Genomic DNA, 10,428 nt, shown 5'->3' with positions numbered 1-10,428 from the left:
GCTGGTTTGCGTGATGGATTGGGCTACGTTCACGACCTTTTGTAGTTCCTTGCGGTCTTGGGCAGAGCAGGAGCCATACCAAGCTGTGATACAACCAGAAAGAATGCTTTCCATGGTGCTTCTGTAAAAGTTGGTGAGAGTCGTAGCGGACATGCTGAATTTCCTTAGTCTTCTGAGAAAGTAGTTCCGCTGCCTCAGAAAAGCAGCCAGCATAATCAAGGACTCCACGCACCCCGGACATTCTCTCTTCCACCTTCCTCCGTCGGGAAAAAGATACAAAAGTCTGAGGTCACGTACCAACCGACTCAAGAACAGCTTCTTCCCTGCTGCTGTCAGACTTTTGAATGGACTTACCTTGCATTAAGTTGAACTTTCTCTACACCCTAGCTATGGTTGTAACACTACATTCTGCACTCTCTCCTTTCCTTCTCTATGTACGGTATGCTTTGTCTGTATACTGTGCAAGAAACAATACTTTTCACTGTATCCCAGTACACGTGACAATAATAAATCAAATCAGATCGAGTGGTATGGGAGGTTTTCCATAATCTGTTGCCAATTCACTCCTGCATTAGCCAGGAACCCGAGATTTACAACATTCCAGTTACCAGTGTCCAACTTACCCTGATCAAACTCTGGAATTACCTCCGTAAACCTCTCCGCCACTCTCTCATCCTTTAAGACTAGGAACAAGCCCTTCCCCTGCACATCTGCCCAGATGTTTCCTCCTCCTGATTTTTGATTTGATTTATTATTGTCACATGTATTGTCACATGTAGTGAAAGGTATTGTTTCTTGCACGCTATACCGACAAAGCATACCATTAACTCTTTGTCAGTTTTGCCGGATAGTGTTTCTGTTTAGCACCTTGTACCTCTACATTGAAGCCATTATATAAATGCACGTTGCGTCCAGGTTGCATTGATATTGCATGGGGGGGTGACAAAAACTTACTATAAAAGTTGCCACTCGGCCCACCTGGTAAATGCCAGTGTTTATGCTCCACACCAGCCCTTGCATGCGCCTCCTGCATCCCCCCGCCGCCCCCCCCCCCCCCCCCCTTGGCCTCCTTAATCTCACCCCCATCAGAACATCTCCATTCCTTAAGATAAAAGCAAAATACTGCGGATGCTGGAACCTGAAACAAAAACAGAAAATGCTGGAAAATCTCAGCGGGTCTGACGGCATCTGTGGAGAGAGAATGGAGCCAACGTTTCGAGTCTGGGTGACCCTTCGTCAGAGTTGAAAGCAAAGAAAACATCTCTTCTGATTCTCTTTGCTCTCCAGCTCTGACGAAGGGTCATCCGATTGCTCTCAACCATTCCCCGTGATAGTGAATTCTATATTCTCACCGTTCAGTTTCTCCCGAATTCCCCACTGGATTTATTCGTAACTATCATATTTAAGAACCCTTGCTCTGATCTCCCCACGACTGGAAACATCTTCCCCCCCGTCACCAAACCCCTCGAACCACCCCACAATTATAAAGACTGCGGTTAAGGCACTCCCACAACCTTCCCTTTTGCGGAGGAATAGATTCCCAGCCTGTTTGTTCAATCTTACCCCAGTAAGAGGTCTCACAACACCAGGTTAAAGTCCAACAGGTTTATTTGGTAGCACAAGCCACAAGCTTTCAGAGCGCTGCCCCTTCATCAGGTGAGTGGGAGTTCTGTTCACAAACAGGGCAACGTACCCCAGTCCAACGCCAGCATCTCCACATCAATCTTACCCCCTCAGGGCTGGTAAGATCATCCTAAATCTTTGTGGTATCTTCTCCAGTGCCCCCATCTCCTTGCTATAGAGGGAGAGCACCCAAAGTTTCATAGACTCATAGAAATCCTACAGTGCAGAACATAGAACATAGAACATAGAACATTACAGCGCAGAACAGGCCCTTCGGCCCACGATGTTGCACCGACCAGTTAAAAAAAAAAACTGTGACCCTCCAACCTAAACCAATTTCTTTTCGTCCATGAACCTATCTACGGATCTCTTAAACGCCCCCAAACTAGGCGCATTTACTACTGATGCTGGCAGGGCATTCCAATCCCTCACCACCCTCTGGGTAAAGAACCTACCCCTGACATCGGTTCTATAACTACCCCCCCTCAATTTAAAGCCATGCCCCCTCGTGCTGGATTTCTCCATCAGAGGAAAAAGGCTATCACTATCCACCCTATCTAAACCTCTAATCATCTTATATGTTTCAATAAGATCCCCTCTTAGCCGCCGCCTTTCCAGCGAAAACAATCCCAAATCCCTCAGCCTCTCCTCATAGGATCTCCCCTCCATACCAGGCAACATCCTGGTAAACCTCCTCTGCACCCTCTCCAAAGCCTCCACATCCTTCCTGTAATGTGGGGACCAGAACTGCACACAGTACTCCAAGTGCGGCCGCACCAGAGTTGTGTACAGTTGCAACATAACGCTACGACTCCTAAATTCAATCCCCCTACCAATAAACGCCAAGACACCATATGCCTTCTTAACAACCTTATCTACTTGATTCCCAACTTTCAGGGATCTATGCACACATACACCTAGATCCCTCTGCTCCTCCACACTATTCAAAGTCCTCCCGTTAGCCCTATACTCAACACATCTGTTATTCCTACCAAAGTGAATTACCTCACACTTCTCCGCATTAAACTCCATCCGCCACCTCTCGGCCCAACTTTGCAACCTGTCTAAGTCTTCCTGCAAACTACGACACCCTTCCTCACTGTCTACCACACCACCGACTTTGGTGTCATCAGCAAATTTGCTAATCCACCCAACTATACCCTCATCCAGATCATTAATAAATATTACAAACAGCAGTGGCCCCAAAACAGATCCCTGAGGTACACCACTTGTAACCGCACTCCATGATGAATATTTACTATCAACCACCACCCTCTGTTTCCTATCCGCTAGCCAATTCCTGATCCAATTTCCTAGATCACCCCCAATCCCATACATCTGCATTTTCTGCAGAAGCCTACCATGGTGAACCTTATCAAACGCCTTACTAAAATCCATATATACCACGTCCACTGCCTTGCCCCCATCCACCTCCTTGGTCACTTTCTCAAAAAACTCAATAAGGTTAGTAAGGCACGACCTACCTGCCACAAAACCATGCTGACTATCACCTATCAATTCATTACTCTCCAAATAACTATAAATCCTATCCCTTATAATTTTTTCCAACATCTTGCCGACAACAGAAGTGAGACTCACCGGTCTATAATTCCCGGGGAAGTCTCTGTTCCCCTTCTTAAACAATGGGACAACATTCGCTAACCTCCAATCTTCTGGTACTATACCAGAGGCCAACGACGACCTGAAGATCAGAGCCAGAGGCTCTGCAATCACTTCTCTTGCCTCCCAGAGAATCCTTGGATAAATCCCATCCGGACCAGGGGATTTATCTATTTTCAGACCCTCCAGAATATCCTGCACATCCTCCTTATCAACTGTAATACTGTCTATTCTACTCCCTTGCAACCCAGTGTCCTCCTCAGCTATATTCATGTCCCCTTGCGTGAACACCGAAGAGAAATATTGGTTCAATGCTTCACCAATCTCCTCCGGTTCCACACATAACTTCCCTCTGCCATCTATAACTGGCCCTAAACTTGCCCTGACCAACCTTCTGTTCTTGACATACCTATAGAACGCCTTAGGATTCTCTTTAACCCTATCCGCCAAAGTCTTCTCATGTCCCCTTTTAGCCCTTCTAAGCTCGCTCTTCAACTCCCTCTTAGCCAATCTAAAGCTTTCTAGTGCACTACCCGAGTGCTCACGTCTCATCCGAACATAAGCCTCCTTTTTCTTTTTAACCAACAAAGAAACTTTTTTGGTGCACCACGGTTCCCTAGCCCTACCAATTCCTCCTTGCCTGACAGGGACATACCTATCACAGACTCGCAGTAGCTGCTCCTTGAAAAAACTCCACATGTCGGACGTTCCCAGTCCCTGTAATCTCCTAGTCCAACCTATGTTTCCTAATTCTCTCCTAATAGCCTCATAATTACCCTTCCCCCAGCTAAAACCACTGGCCATTCGGTCCATCAAGTCTGCACTGACAACAATCCCACCCCAGGCCCTATCCCCACAACCCCACACATTCACCCGGCTAATCCCTCTAACCTACACATCCCGGGACACTATGGGGGGGCGCAATTTAGCACGGCCAATCCACCTAACCTGCACATCTTTGGAGTGTGGGAGGAAACCGGAGCACCCGGAGGAAACCCACGCAGACACGGGGACAACGTGCAAACTCCACACAGACAGTGACCCAAGCCGGGAATCGAACCCGAGTCCCTGGAGCTGTGAGGCAGCAGTGCCAACCACTGTGTCACCGTGCTGCCCATGGGTTTACCATGCTGATTCTTGGGATTGACAGATCTGAGGGGAGATCAAGTCGGTTAGGATTATGATTTGATTTGATTTATTATTGTCACCCTTACCTGGATAGTCACATGAGCATTCTGGGAATGGAGGGATACAAACGAATGGTCTAGTTGGACCAATGAGCGGCACAGGCTTGGAGGGCCGAAGGGCCTGTTTCCTGTGCTGTACTGTTCTTTGTTCTTTTGTCACATGTATTGGTATACAGTGAAAAGTATTGTTTCTTGCGCACTATACAGACAAAGCATACTGTACATAGAGAAGGAAAGGAGAGAGTGCAGAATGTAGTGTTACAGTCATAGCTAGGGTGTAGAGAAAGATCAATTTAATGCAAGGTAGTCTGACAGCAGCAGGGAAGAAGCTGTTCTTGAGTCGGTTGGTACGTGACCTCAGACTTTTGTATCTTTTTCCCGACGGAAGAAGGTGGAAGAAGGAATGTCCGGGGTGCGCGAGGTCCTTAATTATGCTGGCTGCTTTTCCGACGCAGCGGGAAGTGTAGACAGTGTCACTGGATGGGAGGCTGGTTTGCGTGATGGACTGGGCTTCATTCGCGATCCTTTGTAGTTTCTTGCAGTTTTGGGTAGTGAGAGAGGACCTCATAGAAACTTATAAAATTCTAACAGGATTAGACAGGGTAGATTCAGAAAGAATGTTCCCGATGGTGGGGGGAGTCCAGAACTAGGGGTCATAGTTTGAGGATAAGGGGTAAACCTTTTAGGACTGAGGTGAGGAGAAATTTCTTCACCCAGAGGGTGGTGAATGTGTGAAATTCACTCCCACAGAAAGCAGTTGAGGCCAAAACATTGTGTGATTTCAAGAAGAAATTAGATATAGCTCTTGGGGCTAAAGGGATCAAGGGATATGGGGGAAGGGGGGAATCAGGATATTGAATTTGATGATCAGCCATGATCAAAATGAATGGCGCAGCAGGTTCGAAGGGCCGAATGGCCTCCTCCTGGTTCTAGTTTCTATGTATCTATTTCCCGCTGTATTTTGGTGACTAGAACTGTTTACAGTATTCCCAATGTGTTCTGAGAAAGTATCTATGCATGTTTAACATAGCTGCTCTGTATATAAGTTCTAAGTTTATTTATTAGTGTCACAAGTGTTTGTCCACAGAACTCTGAAGGCAGAAGGGCAGGTTAATATTGTGGTGAAAAAGGCATATGGGGCACTTGCCTTTATCAATCGAGGCATAGATTGCAAAAGCCGGGAAGTCATGTTGGAGTTTTATAGAACTTTGGTGAGGCCACAGCTGGAGTACTGTGTGCAGTTCTGGTCGCCACATTATAGGAAGGATGTGATTTCACTGGAGTGGGTGCAGAGGAGATTCACCAGGATGCTGCCTGGGATGGAGCATTTCAGTTATGAAGAGAGGTTGGATAGACTTGGGTTGTTTTCTTTGGAGTAGAGAAGACTGAGGGGCGACCTGATTGAGGTGTACAGGATTATGAAGGGACATGGACAGGGTGGATAAGGAGCAGGGTGTAGAGAAAGATCAACTTACTGCAAGGTCGGTCCATTCAAAAGTCTGACAGCAGCAGGGAAGAAGCTGTTCTTGAGTCGGTTGGTACGTGACCTCAGACTTTTGTATCTTTTTCCCGATGGAAGAAGGTGGAAGAGAGAATGCCCGGAGTGCGTGGGGTCCTTAATTATGCTTGCTGCTTTGCCAAGGCAGCGGGAAGTGTAGACAGAGTCAATGGATGGGAGGCTGGTTGCGTGATGGACTGGGCTTCATTCCTTGTGAAAGTCATGGAAATCTAGAATTCTCTCCTGCAAAGTCTTTTGCTGGTTAGGCGCATTGACCTGAACAGGCACTGGACTGTGGTGACTAGGGGAATTTCACAGTAACTTCATTGCAGTGTGAATGTAAGCCTTACTTGTGACCAATAAATAAACTTCAACTTTACAAATAGCCAGTTTGAAAATCTCAAAACTGTGATTGGTAGATTTTTAGGAGGAACCATTGGGAGGGAGATGGGGTTAAGATGGACATCTCATTGAATGGCGGAATAGGCTGGAGGGGCTGAATGGCCTCCTCCTCATTCCTATTTTGTTAAAACGGAAGTAAAATATTTCTTTGGTTTTCCCTGTAGGACCCCAGAAGCAGCTACCACCAGAGAGCAGCGAGGACACGAAGGAGCAATCATGATTCTGAAACTGAGTGCGGGATTGGTCACCGCTAAAGGCTGAGATCCAAACATCTCATTGGCCAGCCCGTCGTCCAGGAACATCCAACGAGCTGATTTCAAATTTTGGATCTGCCTTTTTGATTGGCCGGTTTGCTTCCAAGAAGCGTCCAATCGAGGGAGGTGGATCCTGCCGGTACAGGCAATAGAATGGGGGTGGGGGGTGCGGGGTGGCGGGGGGGGGAACAAAAGTGCTATCGGTGAGGATAACAGCTGGAAAGGTCAAAGGGACGTACAGATCCGACAATATCTATACCAAGTACAAGCTGGAACAGCGGGCAAGAGTGAACATTGCAGGTCTAGACTCTCTTCGGCTGAATACGATGGATGCAAGACCGATGGAATTCCCAGAGAAGATTCCGGGATCTGTGAAGTTAGCTGATCTCGCTCCGAGGGAACCAGAATCGGAAGAGCTCTCCATAGCATCCAACACAGCCTCAGGATGTCCCAAAGTGCTTTACAATATGTATTTTTTCAAGGTCACTGTTGTAGGCACAGCAGTCAAAGTATGCACAGCGCAATCCCACAAGCAGCAAGGATACACTTGTGATGTGGGTTGAGGGTTAACTAATGGACAAGGACACCAGGGAGAACTCTGCCTGCTCTCCTTTTGATTGGCAGCCATGGGGTCTTGGACGGTGGGCTGGACAGGGCCCACAGGGCCTTGGTTCAAGGTCTCACTTGAAAAGACAGCACCTCCAACAGTGCAGCACTCCCTCACTGGGAGTGACAGCCTGGATTATGTGCTGAAATCTCTAGAGGGGGGGGTTCTTGAACCAACAAGCTTCTGATTCAGAGGTCAAGAATGCCACTCAATGAGTCACAGCTGACGGTATGTTGGCTACTACCATTGGCGCTAGCATCCTGGTTATCCGAGCGGAAAGCTGCCCACAATTCTTGCTCTGGGTTGCCATCATGAGCCCTTTGTCGGATAGTGAATGGACTTCTGGTGGTCCAGGCCCTCCCTTGATGTCCCCCCTCACTCAAACATTAACCCCCGTCTTAACCCTCACTCCAGACACCGCTGTGTACCTTCTTGGATACGCACCAAAGATCCCTTTCTCCTATCATCTTTAGTTTTGTACAGGTTCCACATTTAAATCACGTGTAAATATTATTTGAGTGTAAATTAAATATTCCTGATGCCCCAATAAAATAATTGTCCAGAAAACCAATTTTCTGACTTGTTTTGTGTGTTTTAAAAAAAAATTAATTTCACAAGGTGTGGGCATCGCTGGCTAGGTTGGCATTTATTGCCCATCCCTAATTAAGAAGGTGGTGGTGAGCTTTCTTCTTGAACTGCTGCAGTTCATGCGGTGTAGGCATGTATTGTGTGTGTTCGCATCAGCGTTGACTGACTGTTGTGGAAGTGGCCAACAGAAGGAACCACAGAACAGGATCAGAGTGATTAAACAGAACAATAGAGCCCACTTGACAGACACGCCATCGACCCACTCGCCCCCCCCCCCCCCCCCCCCACCACCGACCACACAGTGGCAGCAGTGTGTACCGTCTACAAGATGCACTGCAGCGAGTCACTCTCCAAGGCTCCTTAGACAGCACCTTCCAAACCCACACCCGCTTGCCACCTAGAAGGACAAGGGCAGTATGGGAACACCATCAACTGCAAGTTTCCCTCCAAGCCACTCACCATCCTGTCCTGCAGCTAGATCGCTGTTTTGCAATGATTCACACCCACAGACTTTGGCAGGAAGACAAAGGGTATTAATAAGGAAAAACTGTACAGAGGATTGCAACCTGCCCGCCCCTGCCCCACCCCCTTGGCCCCCGCTGCCCTAGTCCCTACATGTCTTCAGACTGTCTTTTTTTATTTGATTTATTATTGTCACATGTATTGGGACACAGTGAAAAGTATTGTTTCTTGCGCGCTATACAGACAAAGCATACCGTTCATAGAGTACATGGGGAGAAGGAAAGGAGAGGGTGCAGAATGCAGTGTTACAGTCATAGCTAGGGTGGAGAGAAAGATCAACTTAATATAAGGTGGATCCATTCAAAAGTCTGATGGCAGCAGGGAAGAAGCTGTTCTTGAGTGGGTCGGCATAGTAGCACATTGGTTAGCACTGCTGCTTCACAGCACCAGGGACCTGGGTTCGATTCCTGGCTTGGGTCACTGTTTGGTGGGAGTGCAGAGAAGGTTCACCAGGCTGATACCAGAGATGAGGGGTGTTGATTATGAGGAGAGACTGAGCAGATTGGGTTTGTATTCGTTGGAATTTAGAAGGCTGAGGGGGGATCTTATAGAGACCTATAAGATAATGAAGGGGTTGGATAGGGTAGAGATGGAGAGATTCTTTCCACTTAGAAAGGAAACTAGAACTAGAGGGCACAGCCTCAAAATAAAGGGGGGTCAGTTTAGGACAGAGTTGAGGAGGAACTTCTTCTCTCAGAGGGTGGTGAACCTGTGGAATTCTCTGCCCACTGAAGTGGTGGAGGCTACCTCGTTGAATATATTTAAATCACGGATAGATGGATTCCTGATCGGTAAGGGAATTAGGGGTTACGGGGATCAGGCGGGTAAGTGGAACTGATCCACTTCAGATCAGCCATGATCTTATTGAATGGCGGGGCAGGCTCGAGGGGCTAGATGGCCTACTCCTGCTCCTATTTCTTATGTTCTTATGTTCTTATGTGTGGAGTCTGCATTCTCCCCACGTCTGCGTGGCTTTCCTCCGGGTGCTCCAGTTTCCTTCCACATTCTGAAAGACATGCTGGTTAGGTGCATTGACCCGAACATGTGCTGGAGTGTGGCGACTAGGAGATTTTCACAGTAACTTAATTGCAGTGTTAATGTAAGCCTTACTTGTGACTAATAAATAAACTTTAGGGTTGGTACGTGACCTCAGACTTTTGTATCTTTTTCCCAACAGAAGAAGGTGGAAGAGAGAATGTCCGGGGTGCGTGGGGTCCTTGATTATGCTGGCTGCTTTTCCGAGGCAGCGGGAAGTGTAGACAGTGTCAATGGATGGGAGGCTGGTTTGCGTGATGGATTGGGCTACATTCTAAACCCTTTTAAGTTTCTTGTGGTCTTGGGCAGAGCAGGAGCCATACCAAGCTGTGATACATCCAGAAAGAATGTTTTCTCTGGTGCATCTGTAAAAGTTGGTGAGAGCCGTAGCTGACATGCCAAATTTCCTTAGTCTTCTGAGAAAGTAGAGGCGTGGGTGGGCTTTCGTAACTATAGTGTCGGCATGGGGGGACCAGGACAGGTTGTTGGTGATCTGGACACCTAAAAACCTGAAGCTTCTGCCTAAGAGAGGACTATACAACCTGGGGTGATGACCCACTGTCAGTCCCAATTGGTCCCTCAAGCCAGGTGACCCTGTTTTGCGATGTTACCCTTGTCGGGGCAGACTCGATGGGCTGAATGGCCTCTATTTAAGCCCCATTGCTTATCTTGGCGCTCAGACTCTGGGTGGTTCCCCCTGGGAGCCCATCCCGATGGGCGTCTTGCTGCCGGGATTGGCTGAGTCCCCGGCGCATTGCTCCCCCCTTTCGCCTCCCAAGAACAGAAAATTGGCCAACTCTTGGCCCTTCCCCATGGGGTCAAAGGTTGTGGTCAACCCCCCCCTCCCTTGGCCAATCAGAGCCCGGCTTTGCTGAATGACATCATCCGCCCTCCATTCTGTTTTTATCAATGAGTCGTTGCGTCACGTGGCCCGAGGCGTCGGCCTGTGATTGGCTCCTGCCACCTGTCAATCAGCTGGGGGGGCGGGGAGCGACTGCTGACTATCTGCGCTCTGATTGGCCGAGCTGGCGGAGGGCGGGGTGAGGGGGAATCGAGCGCTGATTGGCGAAGCGAGCTGTCATTCAACCGGCT

At 48.1% G+C, this 10,428-nt stretch overlaps 1 protein-coding gene across 3 annotated transcripts in view; it reads left to right on the top strand.

Moving 5' to 3' along the window:
- LOC144509048 (SH3 domain-binding protein 1-like) overlaps positions 1-7,749 on the top strand; it is a 106,930-nt gene extending 99,181 nt beyond the window's left edge. For all 3 annotated transcript variants that reach the window (XM_078237333.1, XM_078237331.1, XM_078237332.1), the window contains one exon: positions 6,495-7,749. In XM_078237333.1, coding sequence (XP_078093459.1) covers positions 6,495-6,550 — 56 coding nt within the window. In that variant the 3' untranslated portion in view covers positions 6,551-7,749. The remainder of the gene's footprint in view (positions 1-6,494) is intronic.
- The last annotated feature ends 2,679 nt before the right edge of the window (positions 7,750-10,428 follow it).

This window comes from Mustelus asterias, chromosome 21 (assembly GCF_964213995.1).
Source record: "Mustelus asterias chromosome 21, sMusAst1.hap1.1, whole genome shotgun sequence".
NCBI classification, from domain to species: domain Eukaryota; kingdom Metazoa; phylum Chordata; class Chondrichthyes; order Carcharhiniformes; family Triakidae; genus Mustelus; species Mustelus asterias.
Note: the sequence above shows the minus strand (reverse complement) of the source record. Positions and strands in the feature narration are given on the sequence as shown.